General features: G+C 40.5%; 1 protein-coding gene across 2 annotated transcripts in view; it reads right to left on the bottom strand.

Moving 5' to 3' along the window:
• Window positions 1–26,878, bottom strand: part of TAF4B (TATA-box binding protein associated factor 4b) — a 77,696-nt gene that overhangs the window by 7,276 nt on the left and 43,542 nt on the right. For both annotated transcript variants that reach the window (XM_052788549.1, XM_052788551.1), the window contains exons 11-14: window positions 25,674–25,804; window positions 19,865–19,990; window positions 18,754–18,810; window positions 5,846–5,965 (exon numbers count right to left, since the gene is read on the bottom strand). In XM_052788549.1, the coding sequence (XP_052644509.1) occupies window positions 5,846–5,965; window positions 18,754–18,810; window positions 19,865–19,990; window positions 25,674–25,804 (434 nt within the window). The remainder of the gene's footprint in view (window positions 1–5,845; window positions 5,966–18,753; window positions 18,811–19,864; window positions 19,991–25,673; window positions 25,805–26,878) is intronic.

Below are 26,878 nucleotides of genomic sequence, written 5' to 3'. Positions count from 1 at the left end.
CCCTCTTCCCTAAAGGTATGACCACGCCATAGACTCTTCAGTTGTTTGATAGCTTGAATAAGAACTAGGAACTGAAATCAAGAGTCTGCATGCATTAAGCATATGCAAAGTAGGAAAAAAACAAAAACACACACCCCACCCCCACCTCAAAACCCAAAAACCTCCTGTATCACTTTAGACCTATGGGCTGGGGGAAGGGCTGGTAGAGACAGAAAGAGACACAGAAAGAGAGGGAAATCCCTCAAGTGTAGAAATAGTTTTTGTAGCCTTGCTCTGAACACCTACTTACATGCAAGTAGCCTAGGTCCAATTTAAATTGATTGCTTTTAAATTCATTTTCTGCAGCTTTTAAGGAAATATTTTAGCAGCCTATCGTGTACCAACGCCAAGCACCAGCCAGCAGCCTCTCTGCACACCATGGATATACAGGGAGCAGCAAACCTATCATCATTCACTACAGAGCCAATTTCTGCATTTAATTCACATTTAGACAGAGTAACATCCTTAACATCACTACTGAAGTTGATGAATTGTGCTAGCCTCTCATCAGAAAAGCTTATGGCCAAAAAGGCGGCAGTAACTTCTACAGCTACCACTTATAAGAGTGTAAAGCCACATACCCCTTAACTACCACACGCCCCTCCCGCAAATGCCAAAAAACTGAAAGCGATTTGATTGTCACACAGTGGAAAAAACAAAACATCTCTCTTCCCCAACCATTTGGAAGAGTTGGGGTCTTCTTTTAATCTGCAGAAAAGGACTTGTTGCTCAAAGGCTTCGTTCTTCCTAGGTCAGCCTAAAGAGCATTCCCAAAGCTTAAACGAGCACCATATACAGAATGTTTAATCAACATGAATACCAGCATCCTAAGCTGTAAACAAAAAGGGTAAGTTTAAGTTCTGCTAATAATGATCAGATGTGGCAGAGACCTAGCCCTAGAAGAGAAGATGACAAGCTTGTTTTCTCCACCCACCATCAATACTAAAAATGGAACAATGACCAGTGTGGTAAACAAGACATTTCTCCTATTTCTTCTTGCCAAACTTCTTCCCACAAGAAGAATACAAGCTTATTCATGGACTGCTGCATTAGATGTGCTTCACCGTGGAAGTATCACATTATTTTATGCATGTTGGCCAGAGCTAGGAGTTTGACAGAAATAAAGTGCTTGAATGCCTCCGCACTGACCCCAGGATATCAGTTGCATCATTTACTTTTGTAGCAGCTACTTGCAGTAGCCTAAGTTTCCACAGCAGAGCTAGACTACGGGTGGCAAGGCAAGACCCACACTTACTAACAGAGCAGCCAGTCTTGGCAGTGGACAGAACAGCCACAAGCAGTATCTGTAAGGAGGAAATATCCTTCACCAGTGGATCAGGCAAAAAGAAAAGACACAAGATTTACCCCCAAGACAGTCAATGTGACCAACCTGGAAGAAGGCAAGTGAACAACCCACCGCCAGCAGCGTGTTGGGGCGAGACAGACTGCATCACTTCCAAGTAGTTAATGTGTTATCACTGAGCCAGAAAACAGATGAGAAGCAAGCAGTCTCCCCCCAAAAATTACACAGAAGTGCAGGCATCCAAGTAAGTTTTCCTGTATAAAGCAGAAGAATGGTCCAACCACAGTCTTCAGAAGCTGACCGTAAGAGTTAGAGCCAGTGTCCTAACTCCACTTTCAAAAACCTATCTGGACTTTTTTTCCTCCCTTCTGCATGATACCACACAAGTATACTGCTTTCAGTTCAAGACCAAAGATGAGCTGGGACCTGGGACACCTTTGGATAGAAGGAAAGAAAGTTTAAGGACTCAGAACTGCTGCCTGTTTCCTCGCTGAAAAAAAGCTGCAGTATCCGCAAGGGTTTTCAAACTTCTAAGACTCCAGTTACAGCGAGAATGAGACAAAGCTGTTTCGAAAATAGTTTTGCCATCAGAAAAGCAGTAAAACTTAATCCAAAATAATCCTTGACTATTTCTCAGCATTAGAAACATTATGGGGCATGTTACTAACCAATAAAAACTATGAAACACAACACAGAATCAGGAAAATAAGTCTGTGGCTTCAAGTTTACTTTTTTCTGATTTGTTTTAGAAATGTTCTCCCTTCTCAAGTCAAATTATTTTTCAATTCTTCCCACCCTTTAATTCATTACTGTTCACCACATGCCCCCAAACTGGGAGAGAAGAGGTAAGTAATAAATACACAAACCCGAAAACACATATGAATCAAATCCAAAGGCCTCTCCCCCTCATTGTATCCAAAAGTGTCCAGAGGGACCAGAATGAGAGAGATGAAGATATTACCACCTCTGGAATACAAGTAGCACCAATTAACACATTTTCACAATAGAGGGATTTTCTTACCAGGGCTTTCTCAAATTACTCTTTCTGAACAATACCATTCAAATGTTAAGTTGCAGTGAAGAGAACATGCAAAACTACCCAAACGAGTGTTTCCAACCAGAAAGGGAAAAGAATTCCCATTATACTGATGCTTTTTTTTTTTTAATTAGGCCTAGAGCATTAGCCTTATTGTTTCATTCCATGATCTTCATGGATTTGCCCCTACTGCTATTTCAAGTTTACTGATACATAAGCAATAATCATGGCAAGATATAGTTTACCCTTTTTATATTGCTTTTAGGTCCAAATTAGTTGACAGACACTCCTCTGGGCAAGAACCTCTTTCTTTATTTGCTACCTGCCACACTATGCTCATATCACCACATGTTCTAGTTCCCAGATTAAAATAATCTATATTAGGTCTCCTTAAAAGACCAAGTAAAAAAAGCAGAATTTCAGAGAGCAAGACAGGATGAATGTGCAGGAATCAGGCATTCAACTATCCCATGAAAAAAACTTTCCAGAAGAGGTGCAAAACCAGGTGACAGAGTACGGAGGAAGCAGATACCCAGGGCTGAAGAACCATCCCAATAAAACAGAGATACTCATTTGTGGAGAAAAGAAACACGATATGCTAACAAAATGCTGTTCTTAGCCCTTCACACTTTCTGTTACTGCAACAGAAGGCAGCAGATCCATACCAGCCCAGTCTGCTGAGCTGACTTTTCCAGTACCCATTACATTTTGGTACTGAATAAAGGCAGGCAAATATATAACAGATTTGCTTACGGAGTTTCACTTTTTTAATACATACTGTGAGTATTTCTTCCCTGTCTCCCCAAATACCTTAGGGCTTCAGTCTACACCAATAATGGCTTGAAACAATTCCTTTCCTTTAATTATTGCAGTAGGCAATGATAAAAAGAAGCTTAACAGAGTCAACTTTGCTCTAACATCGACATAAGAGATACAAACATTGTACAAAGAATGTTATCCAAGGAAAGTTGAAGTCTTAGTTAAAAAAACAAATGCAGTTAGCATCAGTGATTTCATTCAATCCTGTCAAATGATCATTCATATTTAGGAATAACTTCTTCCATCAAACCTGTCTACCAAGATATTAGGCTTTAAAAAAAAATAAAAATGGTCAAAGGAGTATTATGCACAGATTTACTCCTTGCCATTGCAGTCAGGAAGTTCTAACATTTAACATTACTTGAGAGTAAAGCTGTCTGTATTTGCAACTTGAAATGAGAAAGTACATTCTGCCTGTTTAAATTATTCTCAGACAGGTTGCCCAAAAAGATGATTTTAAAGATGCCCAAATGCGTATCAGCCTAAGGCCATATTGTACTTGCTTTCAGTTTCAAAGACCTCCTTTCATCTCTGAAGAATGGAATGTTGTTTACTGCTCAGGATGTTTTGCCATGTTATCGTGAATGTATTACAAACGTTCTGCTTCTTGAACTAGAGAGTGTTTGTCAAAACCATTCTTTATTCTACATGAGAAATCTTAAGGCTTTTATAAATCCTGCTTAGATATATTGGGACACCTAAACGTCTAAGTCTAAACATCCTTCTCAAGTTTGCTATCATGCATAATTTCACAAAAAAGAAAAAAGGTCTGCAGAGAATTGCTTTCTGGTAGCATGAAGCCTAAGTACTAGACACTGGAATGCAAGATTGCATGCAAGAAACAAAAGTAAGTTTCACTGGCAGAATTACTTTCACCTACTGCCCTTACAACTCAGTCTAGTAAGGCAACCTATATGAGAAGCAACTCAAAATACAGCAGGTAAATTTGTGACAATAAAACGCTATCAAGGTTTATTGGTCAGTCTTAGGCAAGTTACGTCCACGTTCTTTTAAACCGGCAACATAAAGAATGGATTGCCAGTTTTCAATAGCAACACTGTTATCTCTCTGTCTTTTGCACAATCTCATGAAGTTTTTAATAAAGCAGACACACTGCAGATGATGAGAAATAACTGAAAAATACTTAACAGGCAGACTTGTTAAATATTCAGAAACAAATCCGGCGATAATTACAGAAAACCACTACGAAGAACAGGAATAGTTACTCGATAGAAGCTTGGGGGAAGAGGAGAAAAGGATGGGGAAAACTGTTCTTGTGCTAGACTCATTTTTTCAAGTTTTTCCAGTGGTATTATAAAAAAATAACTATACCTTCAGCTTCACGTGAAAGCGCATTAAAAAACTTCAAAGAAGTGAAGAATAGCTGCTCAACAGCTAGGAACACTGCTTTCTGCATCTTGTTTAGATACAGATTCCTTCAGTTTACTTGCGATAAACAGGAAGCATTCAAGGAGCTAATTGTGTCTCCACATCAGGAAAAAAAAATCAGAGAAACAAGTCTACCTCACCTCCTTAGAGAGGTCTCTTGTCACAGTCCAGGCTGAGAGAAAACCTACAGGACAGATGCCACCACTGTCTCAGTTACACTGCAAATAATTTAGCTTTATATGAGGTCTTTCCAGACTCTAGCATGCAAAAATGCCAGAAGAGTATTTTCAATCCTAGCGTGTATTTAAGCTTCCTAGGCCACAAGAATGAAAAAGACTTAAGGTTTATCAGAAAGGACAACTTTACCACCACTTCTTCCAAACAGGAGTTACTTTCCAGGGTTCTGTTCACTGTGCTTGGGCCACAAGCCAACCAGCCGTTCACTTGAGCAACATTGAGGCTTCATGAGAACAAGGGGCAAAACTGGCAACAACACTTGAATGACAGCCCGCAACACATTTCTCCCGTCTCCAGCCAAGATGATCGCTAACAGAAGTAGGCTGTCATTCTCCTTGGAAAGAACTTCTGCAGCCCCATAAGCTTCCCAGGTCCCAGAAACAGTTAATCACCAGCACAACATTAAGAGATTTGTTCAGACCAAGATTAGTTAAAAGCACCTCCAAGGCACTTTTAAAATGCAGCATGAGCCAGGAAAGGTGATCTGGTCATTGCAGGAATTGAATGGTCTAGCTTTATTTATTTATTGATTGATTTTTGGAGGGATCTAGCCAAGGCAAACTCACAGTATATTTGAAAAGAGTCCCCATGCATTGTGCATGGAAAAAAGTCCCCAGCCAAATGTCAGAGCAAGAGCCAAGGTGCCAGTTTTGCTCCTCTTTCTCATTTCAAAAGCCATCCAAAACAGCCATCGTGACTTCAACTGAGGGGCCATGACAACTAGCTGCTGTGGAAGACCACCACAGCTTCGTTACCCTCCACTGCAGATGGAAGTTTCTCTGAGCCATCATTTCATTCAGTCCCTTACACACAGTGCTCTTATCCACAGTTCTTCCTATAACACACAATTAAACATCCCCATGAAATTTACCAGAAACAATCCTTTCAAGTATCTAACACACAGACTAGTTTTCTTACAGTATGTAACCAGCCATTTAGTCTAAGGGAATTCTCACTTCTTCCTACAGGGAAGGATAAAAATAATTCAGTATGAAGATACAACATGCAAGTCACCGCCGTACCTCCAGCCCAGATCCAACATTTGATGAATCCAATGGTCTTTTCTTCCTTGGTCCAATGGCTGCCAAAGCTGTGAGGTTGGCTTCTTTTTGTTGCATTTGTGCTAACTCCAACTGTTGCATCTAATTGAAAAGGAAAACACCTCCATCAATTACAATATACAGTATCCTAAAAGTCTTGTTCTCTTTATGGCAGCTTCAGACAGCTCTGCAATCCCTACTGAAACAATGTATTTCACAGCATCTTCTCCTGTCTTTCTGGACACTTTTGACAGATTCCAATACTCAGTCACACTTAGAGCCTTGAAACACTAACGACCCTAGAAATAGCACTGTATAAGTAACACTTTTTATGGAGATCGCATTGTTGTATCAATGCAGCCTTAACAGGTGCCTTGCTGCTGGTTCCACAGCTCATAAGCTTTGCTATTTCTGATTAACAGAAAAAATTGATCAGAACTGGTTTATGAGGCTGGATTAGTATTAAAAGCTGAAGTTACCGAGTTCTGTGAACTGGGCATATTCTTAATTCAAAATCTCAAATCATGACTGCACAAGCAAGACACTCAATTTCTTCATGCTGTATTACCTGAAACCAGCACTCAATATTGCCATTCTGAAACATCTTATTATCCAACTGAACAGGATGCTGTCAGTGCACCGATATTCTTTCTTTTCTCAGTACATATTTGGATGTTCAGGTGTATCTGAAGCAAGTTAGAGATACGCTGCATATATTTATTTTCACTGACCTCCAAAACCTGTTCAACATGAAGAAATCCTTAGAAACAACTTCTACCTGGGTTTGGTAAACTTGGGATGGGAGAGAAACCCATAGTCAAGAGGATTAAAAAAAATAAAGGTTTTATCTCTGCGTTTTGAGGTACATCATTCTACTTCATTCTAATTGATAACTATAGATGCCAGCTGCTCTGGAGCTTGGCCCAGTCAAGTCTGGTAACAGACTTACTAGCTTGGATTGGCCACCTTGCTAATTCAACCACACTGCTTTAGATCTGCCAGCCATCCAAATTGGAGCATGGGTGGAGGGGAGTGATTTCTCTCTCTGTAGAGAAGGAAGCTTTTCTATTTACTCCGGTTGAGTTTGTCCTTAAACACAAACCTCTGGGTTTGATGTTAACCCTTAGATGATCTGACATGCAACTAGGACAGGTCCTTAGCCCATGCTCTCCCCATTCCCAGGACTTACAAAATTGTTTGGATGGGAATTCTCTGCATGGATATGTGTGCATATCTTTAAAGAAAGTACAGCCATATCATGGTAGCAAAGCATCCAATTCTCCTCCCTTACTCCCCTCCACCCCCTACAATCATAAAACCAATTAATTGGAATTCCTCATCCAGTCAGTACAGATATTTTCCTTACTAAGCTTGCAATACACTGTGTTTTTGCTTGCTTTCAGCTCTCAGAAATCCCAATTGGAGAAATTCAGCTGTTAAGAACTGAGCTTGTAGCACCTATATGGCATTACTCCCCCACTTGCTACTGCTTAAATAAAGACACATCCACAATACAGAAATACTGTGGGGTTTTGGGGCGGTGTTTTGGGGAGGAGGACTGATTTTTGGGGGGGGCGTTTTTTGCAAGTCTTATTTTACTTCAGTTAGGTAGACTCATTCTTACTTCAGTGATGCTGGCAGCTTCACATCAAGTACTGCGGCAGCTAGGCTATGTAAAGCAAAATGGTATTTCAGTGCAAGACTCCTAAAAGGACATCCACCCCTGTAAGACTCAAACTATACGCATGTTCAAGATTTTTCAGCAAAAATCAGGGAATGCAAGACTGACATACATGTGTTGAGACTAGTTGGGGGGGGGGGGCATTTTTTTGGTGTTTGGGGTGGTTTTTTTGAAGATGAGACAAATGCTTCAGTTATGAAAACAACACTATTTGCAAGTCAGCTTTGATCACACTATGTAGGCTTTTGCTTACAGGAACGTAATAGTACTTCTTCAATGCTAGATACCATCATTCACTTACCACACACACTATTCTTGCTTTCGTGTGCAGTATAAACACTTATAACCTTATTTATCAGAACTCATTCAGTTCTGAATGGGATTTTGTTTGTTTTTTCAAAATATACAGTATTGCTTTCAAGAATGTTCTACAGACTATAAGGTTTTATGTCCCTTAAACTTGAAAACTACTAGTGTTCTGCAGTTGTCTGAGGTTACCTCCAGCTAGCCTACTTGCATAAAATGTTTAAGATAAAATTCTCTTTAATGTCAGTCTTAAATATGTATATTTATATTCAGGAACACACTGCAACCCATCAGGGATGGGGGGAAATAAGACTAAATCAAAAAACATAACTTGAAACTTCACAAACTCTGTGAACACTGAGGCTTAGAAACTCTTTTTATGCGACGTCTTCATCACTCCCTGGATTAACCAGGAACCATAAAATGCTGAGATTCTTTGGCGGAGGCACACACTGACTTCCAGCTCCAGCTGCCCAGGCCTCCAACACCTGGAGCCACCCCCACTTACAGGCAGCTACAGAGCATCCCTGTAGAAGTACACCTTCCTGCTAGCAAGTGTAGTTCAGTTGTCATGGTGGTCGCAGGTACACCACAGTCTTCTTGCCATGAGAAGAGGCATTACAACATGCCACGCACATGGCATCCCTCTGGGGGCAGATTAAATTCAAAAAGGCTCCAGTGGCAAAGAAAACCAGAAGGGGAAAGATGATTTGCTTTACTTTTAAGAATCATTACACTTAAAATGAAAAGGACTTTCAAAACCATTAAACTTAAAACAAAAAAAAACAAAACAAAAGCCTTTATTAGCCTAACCTTGTGCTTCCATCCCTGGGAGTCATTGGAAAACATATCCCCCCCCTCTCCCTCAACCCTACAAAACACACACAAACCAGTTTCACTGCAGTTAGGCATGTCAAAAATGGATGGCTGCTGAACATTTGGTCACTGGCTTGAAGCAGCATTGAAATAAGACCCCCCTCTCCTTTTTACAGCTGATGTTGATAGGCAGCCATGGTAAAGACCAAGGACAAGAGGCAGAGCTATGACCGAGGGAGCTTCGGGTTGGCATCAGCATGGGGTAGAGGGGACTCGGTGAGTTGAGTGCCTCTTCGTGGAGTACCAGAATGCTGCTCTGGCTGAGGACTGAGTAGTCCTCAGGCACCATCACCATTTACCCCACAGAATTCAAGCTGACAAAGCGTGCTGTCGACACAGATGCCCTTCTCCTGGTTTCGGCTAGGATAGAGTTAATTTTCTTCCTAGTAGCTGGTATAGTGTTATGTTTTGGATTTAGTATGAGAAGAATGTTGATAACACACTGATGTTTTCAGTTGTTGCTAAGTAATGTTTAGACTAAGTCAAGGATTTTTCAGCTTCTCATGCCCAGCCTGCAAGAAGGCTGGAGGGGCACAAGAAGTTGGGAGGGGACACAGCCAGGACAGCTGACCCAAACTGGCCAAAGGGATGTTCCATACCATGTGACACCATGCCCAGTATATAAACTGGGGGGAGTGGGGCTGGGAAGGATCACTCCTCGGGAACTAACTGGGCACCGGTCGGTGGGTGGTGAACAACTGCATTGTGTGTCACTTGTTTTGTATATTCCCATCCTTTTATAATTATTGTCATTTTATTATTGTTGTTATCATTATTAGTTTCTTCCTTTCTGTTCTACTAAACTGTTCTTACCTCAACCCACTAATTTTACCTTTTTTTCCCCCCCAATTCTCTCCCCCATCCCACTGGGTGGGGGGAAAGTGAGTGGGTGGCTGTGTGGTGCTTAGTTGCTAGCTGGGATTAAACCACACCAGCCCTGCAGGAGTGAGCACTGCTAGTGAAGGTCAGTGCTGGCAGAAAACCCACTGACACAAAGAACAGGATGACACTTGGTGGACGGTATGAAAAAGATGTGCTTTCTAGAAACAGAATTGATGCATCTTTGACCACACAGTTCCCAAGACGATGTCGGAAACACATGTTATTACCATCATCTACTCTCCCCCAATACATTTTCAACCTTGTATCAGGCAGAATCTCACCAGGGTTTTGGAGCAAAAGAAAAAAAGAAATCATAGTCTTATTGCATTTTAGACATCTTGGGGATTTTTCTGAGAACATAATTAAGACAAATGAATTTAAACATTCAATCTCCATAATGGACTCAACAGATCCCCATTAAGTGATACAGGCAGGCATCCAAATTACCCTGCCGAAGCCAGCAAAATCATCTTTTCATCAAGTTTTGTTCCATTAAAAAGTGTGAGATTAAGTGTCCAAACATTGTGTGAGCAGTTAAAAGCACAGGATAAGGAGAAGACAGGCAGATAACATCAAGGGATACCCGAGGATACTGGCTGGCTAACTACTGCCAGATTTTCCTAAACAAGATTAGGAAAGAGCAAGAGGCAACCATGTTGAATCAAATCTTTCTTTAACAGACAGTTTTGTAGCACACAAGTTAGGGCAGAAAGATCACTGCAGCAAGTGAAAGACAGTAAAAGTAGTATATATACTTTATTAAAATATAACATAGAGAAGCTGCATCTATAGCATTGTTTCCCTTCTAGGGGCCAGTCTTACTAATAATGGTGTCTCTGACTAAAATAGGATACAAATAGGAACTGTCATACCCAGGTTTGTATCTTGAAAATAGATGATTTTTCTCCCTTGAAGATAGAAGTGTGTAATGACAATTCAAGAGGAGCAGGGGGCACCTGCGCCATACGTGGGACCCACAAACTAGCAGGTTTCCCCTCAACCTGACCTACTTCATCTGCTGAAAGATGCTGCTGTTCCACCACGACACAGAAGTCCAACACACGTTCTGTTCAAAATTCATTCCTCAAGAAGGGCATTGACAGGGGACAATCTCCAGGCAAGAGGCAAATGAATGTTCATGCACCTTCTCCCCTCTTTCTGATTTTTACATACGCTAAGAATCACAGTACAAAGAGTTCTAAAAACCTGTGTATAAAGATCAAATTGCTATGAAAACGTCTCAGAACTTGTAAAATAGTCTTTGTTGCTGCTGGCCTTTTTAATAATAAAAATAGGGTTTAAAGTCTGGTCTTGCAGCAAGCAGGAATCTCTAGGGTGACACAATAACCATTTTAGTTAATCTGACCTGCAGCACAAATCAAGAGGTAAGGTATGTTTTAAAGTCCTCCCTTATAGTGAAATGGCATTTGCAGCATGGCTGTAATCACACAAAATGAAAGGTTTTAAAATTGACCTCTCTGTTCTTCACTCAATCCTCTACTGAGAAAAATATTTCTTTTCCTGCTCACAGAAATTCTATCTCACTTATGTCTCATACTCCACATTTCAGAAAATACGCAAAATCTATTTTTACTACTACACCAATGACATTTCTGTGGCATTTTAATATTAAAAATTAAATTTCAAGTTGCGTAAGAAGACATGAAGTACCTCAACTATGAGATGCCCAGACTTTTTTTTAAAGCAATACTGCAAGTTGATTTTAAAACCCTTTCAGTTACGAAGTACGTGGTATGTGGTTGTTAGCATTATCAGAGCTCCAATAATTCAAGCTATGCAAATCTCGCAAGATTTTCCCTAAACACTGCAAAGAATCCCTTAAACACAACTGAAGAAAGGAAAAAGTATATGCTACTACAAATAAAGTCAACTAGGTCTGAGGTTAAAGAAAAGCCAGACAGGTGGCACTTGTCTGCGTGATGCTGGCAGATAACATGCATCTCAAGAAATTCCTACCACTGTCCACTTCTGCGGGAACTTCTATATATAAAGTACTAAGAAATAAATGAAGAGATTTCTCTTCTCTGCTTCTCAGATTGAAGTGCTAGGAACTTATGTTGAAAAAAACCCAACCCCAAAATAGTCTTGGCAATGCAATAACAAATAAATACAGCTGTATGGATGTAAACGAGCTCAGAAGAAATGCTGGTAAGACAGATGGGGAAGCTGAACACCACAATTCTGGACTTGGTTATAATTAATGCAAGGGAAAGACTAAAAAGCATATGTATAAGATACTGGGTTTAATATCAAGAAAAAAGCGGGGCTGTCTCCATGTATGACATTGTAGGCTGACAGAGTATGGGACAGATTAAATAAATATTTAAAGTAACAGAAGAACTGGCAGGAAAGGAAACCAGGGAAGGCTGAAGACAAGTTAATGTATGCCTAAGGGTTATGTGTGCTATCCAGCAATAAGTACATCAGGAGTAATAAAAGCACTAAGGTAGATGAACACGAATTTGTGTAAGACTTGCAGGGGGAAAAAAGCAAGGAATATAAGCATACAAAAGTGGCAGAAGCCCCTGATTCTTTCAGCTTCCACAATAAAGAAATTAAACAATAAATTAATGAATATTAAAATTCAAAGTAAATCAAAGCAACTGTGACCAAATACCAACATTTACTTTTTTCTAGCTCGCATCAGTGAAAAAGGAACCTGAACACTTACATGGGTCCTTACTACTGCCCTTTACTGTACATTTTTAAAGAACTAAATATTGAGGTACCTTTTAAGTGGGGCCAACTGATCCCACTGAACTGACTTCTCTCTCTTCTTTCTATCCTTTTTTTTTTTTTTTTTACTACCTTCTTTAATCAAAGTTTCACTGGGTTTCATTGTGTCCTCCATTTAGTGCTTTGAAAGTTTTCTACTGCTCTCAGTTGCTTCTCCCTTCATTGTCTTTGGAAAAAAAGAACTAAAATTTTTTCGCGTTCCCTTTAAGCGTTTCAAGGAACTTGTGACGAAAATGAAAAATAAACCTTAAAAATCTGTTTTCAATCCCGAGTCTCTCACACTGGTTGTCATAAAGCTGACTGAGCATTACTGCCTCCAGCCTCTACCTTTCCTATACAAAATTTTCTGCCCTACAGGTTGAATGCAGCTGAATAGCAGACTTCTCATATGGGGGACATTCTCTGAGGAAAACTGACATTTGAAGGCTGCATATTTAAACATTTACCATCCTCTCCTCTTGCCTGTAATGCCATTTCTCTTCTTGCAATTGCTTCCTTTCAAACTGTTTTAATTAGCCATACAATTAGTTTCCACTGACTCTTCCCTCTGTTGTAATTTGGATTTAACAGCAGAAAGGCAGAATAGCATGCAATGGTTTGATATGCAGTCCTAACTTATAATAGGGCTGAATGTAATACTGTAGATTTCTTTCAGGTTAATATTCTACACACATGCTTCAGTGGCAGAACAGGCCCTACCGTGGCTGTGTCCCCCAAGACCAGGTTCCTTGCCTGTCTAGAACTAAAGGGTGCAATAACATGTTTTGGAGAACAACAGAAAATTTTTCCAGGATAGCCGTGAAGTAACCTACCCATAAGGAAAAAACAAATTCCTTCAGTTGATATCCGAGATTCCCTAATATATAAATAATTAACTCCCCAAAAGAATTCAAGAAAAAAATCCAGGGTGCAGTGACTTCCTGACTCTTTATTTTGCCCATTCTTGTTAGGAATTTCCCAAGTGTGAAATGTGTATTGCCTTTTACCAGTTTTTTGGTTTGTTTTGTCTAACAATTATTGACGCATTTCTGTGTATCCTAGAATACCTGGAGCATGCTTTCCCCTGTGCAGTCCCACCAGCTTGCCTTACTTGGAGGCTCAGCGAAGTTCCTGGGTGTCTGGCATTCAACATCAAGCTCTCTATGTGCATTTTCAGATGCTGCCTAGGCTACTTTTGTTGGAAGGCCAAGAAAAAGACCACAGCACATCACACCAAAGCAATATATTCTGTAGTTTTTGTTAAGACTGCTCAATGACCGTCAGCAGACTTGCATTATCACAACAGGACAGTGTCCAGCCCTTGCAAGACATTACTTTAAAACCAATTGCAGTTCTTCCAAACGCATGATATTTTGAATGACTTTCAGCTGCTGTAACACTGCATATTCATTCACTCACTCTTGAGGTCTCAAAGCTAGAGAACCTTTAGGACTTACCTTCCACCTGCAAGTTTCTCCATCTCATCATGCAGTCCACCCAACACTTGTTCTTGGCACAGAACTCCCTGGCTCTCCGTTATCATCTTTTCGTCATACTTTTAGTCCTAAAATTCCCTCTTATTAGCAAGTTTCTAATTCGAGGTCATACTTTCAGCTTGTTACATGTCCATTATAGTCTCTCAGAGAAACTTAGAAAAGGCTATTTGAAAATCCAAAACCAGGCTTAATGGAGTTTTGGGGGGCTTTTGTTTTTCACTGGATAAAGATAGTTGCTACCATCTTCCAGCCAGCTGGTTTTAAGGTATCTGACACACTCAGCTGCTCGTTTCTTATGCTCCTTCAAAACACCAATATGAATGCCACATAAATAGGGACTTGGTTCACTTTTTAGTTTGCTGAATAATCTAACACTTCACAGCATTTCCATCCCTAACTTTCTGCAAGACTTGTAACACAGAATCTCTGATGATAACCCTTTGTTATTTGTAGGGCTACACTGCACGATAACAAAATTTATGTCTGTTCAATAATCATGCTTTTTTTTCCAAAACATGTAGTAGCAGGTAAGAAACACTACAAAACAATAAAGATAATATAAATCAGATAATTAAGCAGAAGCTCTCAGGAAGTCACTGAAGGCTCATAAAAAGCCAATTGATCGCGATGAGATCTTATTTTGCTCGCAGCATCGTTTGCTTTTTGAAAGGTTATGGTTAACTAGGGAGTTTCCTTTTCCCCTGGCACAAGAGTGGTCTTAAAGAATTTGAACCATTAGGTCCAGAAGACTAAATACAGAAGCAGCCCAAGAGGTGTGGGGGAAAAAGGAAACAGCTTGAAAACATGAGTTGGAGACAGCAGGGAGAGCAGCAAAGAATCAGGTTACAGTTAGTTGTTATCTGAGAATGTGAGAGGAAATAAGGGAAAGAGTTACGATGGACACACATAATAGAAAAAAAAAAAGAGGATTTTTGAAAAAAGATAATACAGAACAACTAAATTTCCATCATTACTGTATAACTCCCAGAAACTCACTGGAATCATGCAAACTTTTTGTTCTATGTTTTTGATAGGGTTTGTTTTGTGTCTACAAAAAAACCTAGGGTTTGCTGTTTTCCTCCCAGTCAGTTGATACTAAAGGTATTTCTCAGCATCTCATCTATTGACGTCTTGTGACATCTATGTCAAAATCTTAACAGTTAAATGCGCAAGTACATCAAGCAAGCAGGAACAAGGGACCTATGCAGTCGTAAGTGAACAGAGCTGCTGGAGGAGCAAGGAATGGGGCAGGCAAGTCTGCTGCCCATCAGGTGCTTGCTCCACATGCTCCTTTCCCTAGTTTAAAACGTGGTTGCTCACCTTCATCTACTGATAGATGCTGCAAGGTAAGAGCAGAGACGAAGGTAGCTACTACGGAATAAGCAAAGATGCTATCAGTACGATACCTGTTCACCTGCTCAACCCCAAGCAGCAATCTTGCACACGTACAATCTGAAAGGTTTGCCCAGCCTCAGCCTTATGCTTCCTGAAGCCATATTATAAGCACGCTCACTTTTGAAGATGAGACACAGAAGTACAAAAGATCAGGGTTTATATTTAAATTTACAGTATATACTGTTTAATACTGACATTTTTACAGGTCTTCTGGGATGCACCGTTCATATGGCATACTTGCACATTTGACAGTATCCTACACCTACTCAATTTAAGTAAGCTCATTTCAGAAAAGGGATGAAGCCAGAGATAAATTATAAATACAGCTACAAGAATTGCATCAGCTGAACGTTTTCTTCGTAACTGGAAGTATAGTTGAAAGTAGAACAGGGAATAGCAGAAAGCACCTAAAAAAAGTTATGGTTTAAAAGTGCAAGCATTGGGGACAATGCAAGGACTGTATCCCCTCAGCTTGAAGTGGCAGATAAGGCTGAATGAAGAGTGGGGGTAATTCACCCAGACTTTGGGAATGCTGTTGCACAAAGAGCTGGCCCATGAGGTGAGCAAAGACAAAATTCTTGAGTGTACAAAGGAGCAGCTGGGGGCAAGCCTTGCAGCTGTCTTGGAAGGAATGCGCACTTTCCATACGTATTAAAATCTGCTGAAACAGGTGAAAGGGGGAAGTAAATAAAGATTTAATTCATAATGAGCTACATAGACTAAGAATATAGGAAAGTAAATGACTTAGCATAGGGGAAGTTTGAGGCAATAGGTCATGCAAAAAGGGATGAAAAGGTCACAGCAATTATGTATAGCCTTTTGGATAAAAGAATCCACTGCTGAGTCTCTGGATGTACTTCCAGCAATGTTAAGATGTTGCCTCCAGCTGCTGGATGACAGCACATCCTGGATTTATGAGAATTCATTGTTAGGATGTACACTCTGCATTTTGGGAAACATTGCTTTAGAACTTGCTCCAGTGCCGTTACCCAACACCCTCTCCCTTCTCCCAGGGGTCACCATCAACACATAAAAGACAGCTTTGAGGAAGGAAGGCCCATATTCATTCTTAAAGAACTTTAAGTGGATCAGATCAGGCTTTCCAGTGGATACTCAACCAGAGTGGCCTGGAAAGGATCCGATTCCAGCTGGCAGAGGTATCAAAATTCCCAAGTGTGGTTTCTTAGGAGCATACTACGCTCACAACGTGACAAGACAGACAGACAATGGTGAGCCTTTTCAGGCTTTCATCCCAGTATACACAGTGCTTCTGCGTTACCGCTTTCAGCCTTGGGATATTTGTTGATTTTTATTTTGCTCTTATTCCAGCTCTACTCACGTTTGTATTTTTTAATGCAAATATGTGCTGACCATTTATCTCCAAACTGTCAATAAAGTGCCAAAACTGACCAGAGCTGCATTTGGGCTCATTTCTACTCAAGCTTGAGATGGTCTCACAGATAAGAAAGCACCCCCGGCACAGAAGGTGGGTTTCCCATGTGGCATGTGAAGCCTGGAGAAGTTCTGGCTGCCTCATTTTCTGGAGAACAAAGCAGCAGAACAGAGGGCAAGGCAATACCAACAGAGAGATACGCACTGTCCCAAGAAGCACATCTGCCTCTTCTTTTGGTGAAGCAGTTGGAGACCATCACTCTGGAAGCAGCACAGCACGGAGAAATAAGCAGGACAAGTGTGATGAAGGCTGTTAGTCTGGCACAACATAAGATGCACTGAAGGATGTGAACTCAAGCACTTAACAGAACATTAAGTACTAAACTCAGACACCTTCTCCACCCTGTTGGCTCCTTTTTTGTACATCAATATTCCACTTTTTAACAGAGATCTCATTAACAATACCAACTAATCTAAAAAGTGACCCAAACCACACACATATAACTTCTTTCTGTTCTAAATATCCAAATCACAGAATATTTTTCAAGATCCTACACATTATTGTTCAGAGGAAAAGAGAAAAGAAGTTGGATAAACGAATTGCTTTGCAGTGTTTTATTAAAAGAAAGAACCTCTAGAAATGACCAGATGATGCAGAGGTAAAGCCACCTACAAAACAAGACAAATTAGCATCACCCACTGACTGTTGATCCTGGTGGCACCAGAGGCAAACTGGGAAGGGCTTTAGGGCAACTTTGTACTCACAGACTGTAAGCATGAAGAAAGAGTGATAAGCAGAAAGAAAGAATGAAAAGACAGATACTAAAGCAAGTTCCTTCTCTCCTCTTCTTTTACAAATTTCTTCTACTATGGCGCAAATCCAGAGCATTGATTCTAATACTATTTTACTGGATTTCCATTTGTTTTGCCTGGGCTCCTCCATTAATCCAAACAATAAGGGCCTTTAAAGCATTCATAAATAACCTGCTGCTGCTGCTGGCACCTAGGAGCCAAGTGCAGCAATGTTAAGCAACAACAAATTTCATAGTTCAAGAGGCACAGTTAAGGAAAAAGGTTGCTCAGAAAATCACTCTCATTTAGCACAAAGATCCTTAAAAATTGCATGAAATCAGTCAAGTAACTATAGAAACCAATTTCTTCAGCTCTGTATCACACGTCTCACACCTCAATTGTCTTTATTATCATCTGCTGTCAGATCCTTAATCAGAAATGTGAACAGGCTTGATGATTTATTCAGCAGGGAAAAGAATCTGTAGGTCAAGTGAAAAATTTCACACACACATACACACGCGCACACATCTTCAACCTTAGGTACTTTCATTTCATTCTGTTCCCAGTAGCTTTGGGGGCAACTCCAGTGAGATCCAATATTAAGGCTCAATTAAAATAAGCTCCAATTAGTGGAGCTTTTTTCTCTCAGGCTAGAAAAGTCAGGAAATGGATATTGGGAAATGTAAAAAGTCAGCTACTGAGAGGAGGCTGCAGACATAAATGAACTTATTTGTTGATTTCTACAGTTGCTATGCAGAGGCCTCTGGGAGTAAAAGCTTAACCAGTCTAAGCTATAAACTAAAACCCCTGCAGCTAAACATGAACTGTGTGAAACAAGGGCTCCATTCCAGAACAGAAAACTGCTGGGCCCAGAAAATTAAAAGCCAGAGGCGTTTTCCATTTAAAACTAAATCCCAGTACCGCCTCCCAGCCAAAGAATTATAAGCAGTATCAGATTTACAAAACGAACAATTACCCTGGAAAAATGTAGCCTATTGTACAGTCCCAGATGCTAAATCTCAAAGTTTCTTTTTTTTTTTTTTTTTTTCTTTTTCTAATCCCACATTATATTCCTACCAAGTGTACTGCTGCAGTTTACAAAGGACCATTTCTAGACAGGACTGAAACTACGAAAATAAAATGTTAAAAAAGAGAGCTCATAATTCATTGACCTCATTTGAAGCGCTGCCCTTGCCTGTGGCAGTTCCTGTCCTTCCCCAAGGCCTCTGCAAATGGTATGCAGCAGCAAAATAAACCCTGACCTAATTGCCAGGACAGGGCTGCCAACCTTCTCTCAACACACAAAGGCAAGCATGGCAACTGGAAAGTCCTACCTCTTTCGCTTTCTGCTTTAACCGCAGTTGCTCTGGATCTTCTTTATTGGAACGGCTCTACCAAAGGAAGAGGAAAAAGATTGAATAGAAATTACTGGCATCCAAACGCCATCGTATCTGTTAAATATTTAATAAATGACAATTTTCTCTGATGATTGAAAGATTTAGCCCCAGGGGTGAATGCCTCAGTCCAGACTGGCTTCCCTCACCCTCCACACACATACGTGCACCCCCCTCCTCATCTGGGCCGGCTGCCTCTGCTCTAGCCTGAAGCAAGATTAAGCTGAAAATGATGCTAACACTGTCAGTCAGGTCCAGTCTAGGCATGATGTTGTTCATGTCAGCAGCAGACACTTAAAAAGGACAGGAACTATAAGAAAGAAAGGGAGTCGTACTCATGCAAGTACAACACAATTCTTTCAACTCTAGATTAGGCTTCCACCCAAGGGGCTCCAGAATTCAGCTTGAAACAAAACAAAAAAAACCCCAACAAACAGAAGATTATCAAGTTACACCTGATGGAGCAACATCTACTGATCTTTATTTTTTCTTGCTCCTGTTCTTGAGGGGAGGGAAGGCAGAAGAAGGGTACTTATTCTGTACTGGCAGTGGCTCCCATCAGGGGTTTGCAGATGCTAGGGTACCACCTCCAAGACTAGCCCTCTGATCTGACTACAGAAAACAAACACATCTGGCAGGCCAGTGGATCTCACCAGGCTCCAGCCTGAACAAGCATAGAGAACCCATATTTTCAAGCAGTGCCATACACAGATATGAAGAAAGACATACCAATTTCAGAGCCAGAAACAGAGCCAGGAAAGACGTTCACAGCTATGTGAATACATCTTTTATTTCATTTTGACCAGTAGGAATAATCTCAAAAGAAGAGTTCACCCCACCACACATTTGAAAGAACTCCTGTGATTCTTTTAAAGAATGTAAAAAGCTAAAATCCTTTTCTGTATAGCCTTAGCTATCCTAAACATTACAGATTCCCAGTTACAGGATTAATGGTTACTAAACTTAAAGCGGAAATAGGAGAAACCTGAAGATGTTCACCAGTCTAAAGGATACCACTACTTCCTTGGAGAACAAGAAGTGAAGTTCTTACCTTGGCTGCTCGAAGCAACATTTCACGTTCCTCTTCATCCTTTCTCTGCTTTTCTAGGTGATCAAGCTTTTCAAGAAATCTCAGCTGTGCTCTGGTGTCACTAGATACGATATACCTATCACTCCCCTGGAAAGAGAAGTTTGTTACAGACAACCAGACTTTTATACACACCACTAGACCTAACAAACCCAATGGGAACAACCTGAAAAGAACAACATTATTTTTTCAAAGCTGAAAAGTATAGGCTGTTTTGAAAATACTTCAGGTGGGAGGTAGTCATTTACACATCTCCTCTCCACTGAAGCATGTTTCCTGGCATCTGTGACTAGTAAGAGGTTATTGAACAAGTGACACTAACAACATCTAGTCTTTATTGACTAGAACAACAATAAAGTCTTTAAGTCTAAAGGCTGAAACTTTGTTTTAAACAGCAACTTCATATCCAGTAAACATACGTACAAGACTGTCTTCTGGACAGGTTAAGAGTTAAAAAAGAAGAATTGTAAAGCAATAGAACATCATATCCTTTCCCCTTTAAAGAGAAAGGGTGAAGAAAAAATAAAATTTGACATTTTAAGTTTCTAGTGTTTGGTGTTCTAGTTTCATCCATTTGATCCAGAACTTGAAATAAGCCTCACCTGGTATTTCCAAAAAGAGCTTTTATGGAATGGAGGGGTGGTTTAGAACTAGTTATAATGAATCTTGGGGGTGTGGAAAGTGACGTAAATTATATATGGTTTATTATAGCTTTAGGAATACTTATTTTTGCCTCAGTGGAAGCTCTCAAGTCATAGAATAGTTTATGTTGAAAGGTGACCTGTGGAAGTCATCTGGTCCAGCCCCCTGTGCAAAGCTGGGCCAGTGAATACTAATGAATACTTCCAAAAATAACTGGACACGCATGCATTGAAACAAGACTACGGTCCTTTTGGACTAAAAAATAACAATCAGTAATTTATTTTTCAGAGTGTTTTTTGCCCTCACTGGAAAGCCTGAGTTTAGTTTTACTTCAGATAGGAGAGAAGACAGAGAAAGGAAAGATCTAAAATGTGGTCAACAGGCAATGAAAAGCTAGTTTTTACTATTCTGCTCTTCCAAAGACAGGCTATTTAAGGCATGTGTTGGCCAGAGGGCATTAGGCAAAACAAGGCCGGGAGTCCATTGTAGATGAGGAATGTCTGTGCCACTTGTTTATACCACTCTTTAATGCATGTCCTAGACTCGTCTTCTTTCTGTGTTACCTTGTGAACTTGCCTTTTCCTGAGAAATTTATCCTTGGGCTTTTACCAGCCAAACACATTATATACTTTCAGCAACCCTTCTTTCTACCCTACCCCAACCTCACACTTTAATGAAGCAACCTTGACACACAACTATTCTGGAATAAGCACAGCATATTTTACAGCTGTATTTTAGGCAAGGGTATATTTTAAGTATACGGACTATCAGTGACTTCAGTTGCTAAATTTTTAGTTTTCAAACACACTATACTCAAGATTTCTTCCCATACCCAGTCATATCCTTTTCAGAGGTGGAAGGAAAGTAAAAGTCTTCTTGTGGGGCACTGTTGTCTCCCAATCTGAATTCTCACAACCCAGCCAGAACATGAAATCAATCCCTCTTCCTGTATTAAGTTTGGTCCTTTTCAGTGAGCTACCACATTGTCACGTATCACCAATTGTGGCTCGGACCACACCATGTGTTGCAACCAAGGAAAAGTTCTTTCCCAAGCAGAGTCTGTGGCTCTGCAAAAAAGTCCAACAAACCTTTCCCCTCTCTTCTGTTACTGCTTGAGATTTTTTTTTACTGCTCCCCACAAAATATACACTACTTTCAGTCAGTCTCAGTCCATTAGTACAATTTGTTTTGAAGCAGCAGTTTATAATAATCCACCACCATGCCACAATCCTTTTAAAGGGACAAAGAAGAAAACTGTATTACCAGAAGATTATTTTTTCCAAAGTTTAGAAATGTTTTGCTTTGGAATGCCCAAAGTCAGAATCAGATACTTAGATTTTTAAAGCCAAATCCAAGACTCTATGCCAATTAGGAATGCAAGCCTCTCAACCAGAAGCACCCCAATGCACTACCATGAGCTTATATGGAATAAGAAATGGGTGGATCCATAATAGTATTTCAGCTCATCAACAACTGTTTTTAAGATGCCTTATTTCAGGAATTTTTGGAAGACGAATACCTGCAGTTACATTTTGTCCTGCTCAATAAACTTGTCTTCTGTGATCATTCACCACAAAATTGCTTAGACAGAAAACATCATACTGTATACCTGTTAATAACTTCTGGACATTACTGTTATGATGAAGCAAGTTGGATCCAGTGTTTGTCATGTAACAGTTTAACTTACTCACACAAGGCCAAAACCTGTCCCCCGCTACAACAGTGCAATCCCAACAAAACTAAAGTTACAAGTGTAATCGAGGCCAGAATTTAAGTTACTGATAGATAAAGCACGTAACCACAATACAGAGCAACGGTTAGATATGGATGTGCCAAAGCTGAACTTGTGTATCTGACAGTTAAAAAGTCATTCTTACTTTAACTGAGCTAAATTTAATCTGGAGTTCACCAAAAGCAAAAGGAAGTTTTTCTGCTATCCTGAAAGAAACTATTGCTTTCACACAACAATAGCACATTAGCACATCTATACAATCTTGTTATAAACTCATCCCCCATACTTTTTTTTTTATTCAAGAGAAATGCATACACTCAAGACTTCTCCACCGATGTGTTCTTAAAGCACAGCCAATTCCTACCAAAATTTTTATGATAGGTTTACACATATTTGAAACACACAGCATTGAAGTAAGGCATTCCCAGGTATGTCTTTAATGAGACGAGAGCTGGCAACAAATTCAAGAACAGCGATAACGCCTTGTCTGTGATTTGCAACTTCCTTCCTAGATTGTCGCATACCTGTAAATGAACCTGAAACCTAAGACACTTGTGGTTTAGCACCAGGAACGTATTGTATGTCCAGGGGCAGAAAGGAAAAACCCACACACAGGGAAGCTGCGCCCCACTTCAGTCCACCAGGAAAGAAGTTGGAAGAATCCCACAAAGACCAGTTCTCCCACAGAATCTGAACAGTTCAAGTCATGCTGAACAGCCTTGCTGAGGCCGGCAGTTGCAGAGGCTCAGCTACTATGTGGGAACCTATTAAGCTTTGGCTTTTCATAGTCAACTCCTAAACCAAGTTAATAACAGAAAGGCTTCTGGTAAGATAGTTCTGCACTCTGCAGCTTCATGGTGGCATGGGATGGGTAGGAGGAGGCTGGCTATTTTCACATCTAGGAGCACTCATTCCTTCACTACATTTAGAGCTTAACCCTTAAACCAATGCAGCAGCCATACCATATTGCCCTACAGATAGTGCAGTTTAGGGTTGCAGTGTTTTACTGCTACTGCACATGGGGAAGCTGTCTTCATGGAGCAATGTTTATAGCACAGCACCGTACCATGCCTCTCGAAGCCATGTGCTCACGGGCTCCAAACACAGGAGAGCAGCAGTCAGATCATGCTGTGCTGAATCCACCCACATCAAAACCATTTTTTAATCATTGTACTGTTTAGTTGTCATTATTAATTCTGGTCTTGGGTATCATATTATGTCACATGCATACTCTTATACCTCTGCAGTTCTCCAGATTATAGGAGGGAAGCAGCCGAGGAACTAAACCAGCTAGCTAATTGCCTTTATGGTCTTACCAAGGCTCTATAAAGGCACTGCAACAAGAGTTGCAGCACAGAGAGCAGCTTACAACAATCTGAAAGGCTATTCCTACTTCAGATAGAGACCACCATGATAGTTTTATCCTAATTAAGTTAGGAACTTCCAATTATATACCTTTTTTTTTTTTCTTTCTTAAATTTAGCAAAAAAGGGCAAAAGTTGGCAAGTCTACATGGTGGCATGGTATGAAGCTTTTACCTTGCCAACTCTCTCTCTGCAGGGCTACCATCAGATGTAAGCTGCTAGGCATGAGCTGAGCAAACTGGGAAGAAGAGTTTCCTGAGCACAATCCCATGAATTATTGGCTTTTTACACCAGCTTCTACCCTAACAATAGTTACCTTGGTTTCACCACACCTATCCCTATTACTGTCCATATTTTTGTAATGAAGATAGGCCAATACAAAGACTTACAGGGCAACTACCCAATTCTCTTGGAGAGTTTCTGGATAATTCTCTGAAATACATGGAGCCCGCATTGCACACTGGTACCTATCAATAGCCTAGAGGGAAAAGAGAATGGGGCAAGCACTGGGGGAGATGGAATACAGGACTGTGTAAATACATAACAGGGCTCCAAAACCCTGTAGTGTTCTGTTCTTGAACTTAGATTTCTAAATGCCTGTTAGCATCTCTCACCATAACATTACTCACAAACGCAATCCTGTAGGACATTCCTCTGTAGCGTAATACCATCTTCCTAAAGAAAGAGGGTACCTGTGCCTCCAGAATTATTATGCCCATTACTTTTTTGTTTGTTTTGTTTTTGAGAAAAGAGGAAAAGAAAGCAAGCTTATTGTAGTCTTACAATCTTATCATTGCTTCTGGCAATTCAATCAGACAAAAACCTATCAGTTTTTCTATTGCTTTAGTTCAATGAGAAAGAAACCAGCCCCATCAAGCCCACTGTCCAAAAACATTCCCTTGTGTCCTTGGCGTCTGCAAGACACTTAAGATCTACTGGTTACTCAGGACTTCAGCTTCCACCTCACTTTTGCTCACAAGCAATATTGGATCTCCCACTTTGGAGAGACAACACAGAACATGTGTAGATTTCTAAAGACTTCTCATAAAAAACTCTACTTTTTCTGTATTGATTTTTTTTCTACTGCATCCTCTTCTGGCAAGGAACAGCATACTCCAACTGCTCCAGACATCACTATAAATACTTGGAAGTTTCCAAATAGTTCCTGCTCTTTACTATTGCTTCTCCAGTGCTTAAAAGCCTATAAAAAGTGTTCAGTACAAAAATAACTCCTACCCCATCAGTCAGTTGCTCTTGTTAAATTTCATTAAGTATAAAGTTCCTGTAAAAAAACCCAAACAAACAAACAAGAACTTAAGAGTTGACAGATACATCTGCTTCTAACTTCCAATTTTTTTCTAAAACAGCTTGAGACTGAAAAAAGTAAGGACTTATATCTTATTATTTAATGACAAAAAAAAAAAGTCTCAAAGCTTCCCATTTGTACTGTACAAGCATCTTAAGGGATACTGGCTCACTGGAACCCAATACACTTTATACTGAATGAAGCTAATACAAGAGGGAGGGGAGGGAATCTTAACTAGCACTGGCAGAAAAACGTTCCAGAACCTTTAAGATCAAAGGGGTCTCTGCCTTCACATGGAGCATTTCTAAAAATAAAATACTCAATTCAGTTTCCCAAGGCTTTTTACTAAGCTAGTACTGCAGTTCCACCAACAGTAAATGAATAAAGCAAACACATGCCCCTAAATCAACCCAACCACCAAGAGCATTCAAAAATAGCTTTACATTTACCATGCAAGACAGATTTTGTAGAAGAGCCACCACTTCTGTGGAAGAGAAGAAATGCATGCATTTACTCTTATGCTGGGTTTTAAGAGCACCTATCCAACAAGTCGAATGGAAAACGTAAGGAATAGTTAGAGGCTATAAACAGTTAAAACAAAACCACCCTTTGGTAGATACTGAAAATGCATGTATTGCATATGATGTGCCTATACTTGGAAGAGGTGTACCTGCAAGGCTGCAAAGCAGGAAAACTTAAGTGCAAAACTTGCTTAATGATTTCCTTTACCTTGTGGGTTGATACTCTGTGCTGAGCAATTACAGTTAGTTTTTCTAGGAGCCCTCGTAATCTCTCCTGTGTAGCGTGGGAGATCAAGTTCACAACATCAGAGTTAAGTTCCATAATGTCATGCCTTTTACCTGTGGAAGCAGAGAAAATCCATTACGTGTTTTAGTAGTAGCTGATAATTGAAATAATTAGCACAGCAGGTATTCTGTTCCCCCTGGAAGTCATACCCATTATGAATAAAGGTTTGGAGATTATGATTTTCCTGGTAAAGTCACAACTTCAAAGATCTTAGACATTACATTAATAAAACTTAGCCTGGAGCTTCAGAAAATATAGACATTGTTTCACTTAGCCTCCAGAACGGCTCTCCTTGCAAGGTCATTTATAGGACAAAGTTAATAAGAACACAAATCAAGCTTCATGTTCGGGGAGGGGGAGAAGCGGTAGCTGTAAAAATTAGTGCCATATTCTGTTAATTCCAGTAATTAAAAAAAATAGAGAATTACATTTTGCCCTGCTTGACACCATACTTGTTAACAACTCATGACATTTATTCGATGAGCGGGGATAGTTTTTGCAGCGCACTCCGGGCACACGGGACCCTCTCACCTGCCTCGGCTGCCCGGCATGGGGCGGACAGACCCAGCCATCCCATGGCAGCAGCTCGGACAGCACAGATCAAGTCCAGCCGGGGTCATCATGCCATCACCTTCAACCTTTTCTCTCGGGCTGCCGCTGCCTCTCTGCGTTTCAGCAGCTGCGACCGAGGCTGCCGACAGCTCTGGGCAGAGCTGTCCCAGCCCCGTGCTCAGAGCTGGGCATCACCTCCGCAACCTTCCTGCGGCTGCAGGCTGCCGACAGAGAAGCCTTCCCGTGGTTGACACCATCGATCACTCGACGCAACTCCGTCTAGACACCTGGATGTCAGCAACTTTTCCCTGGTAGGCATGGCAGGCAGCAGTTTCACACGCTTCATATGCCGTACCCATCAGAAGCGCTCTTCCTTGCCCCTCACTGCATTTACAACAGCTGTAATACTTTATGGTGCAATATACAGCACGCCTTCAAAACCCATTTCAGTATTTATTGCCAAGTGCAGTGTTAAGAATGGATAAACAGTACACTGTAAAAAACCTAATCACCTATTTCATTTGCCTTTGCTACTCTAACTGAAAATGAATAACAATCTCACAAGACAGGCAGAA

This window comes from Harpia harpyja, chromosome 5 (genome assembly GCF_026419915.1).
Source record: "Harpia harpyja isolate bHarHar1 chromosome 5, bHarHar1 primary haplotype, whole genome shotgun sequence".
NCBI lineage: Eukaryota > Metazoa > Chordata > Aves > Accipitriformes > Accipitridae > Harpia > Harpia harpyja.
Note: the sequence above shows the minus strand (reverse complement) of the source record. Positions and strands in the feature narration are given on the sequence as shown.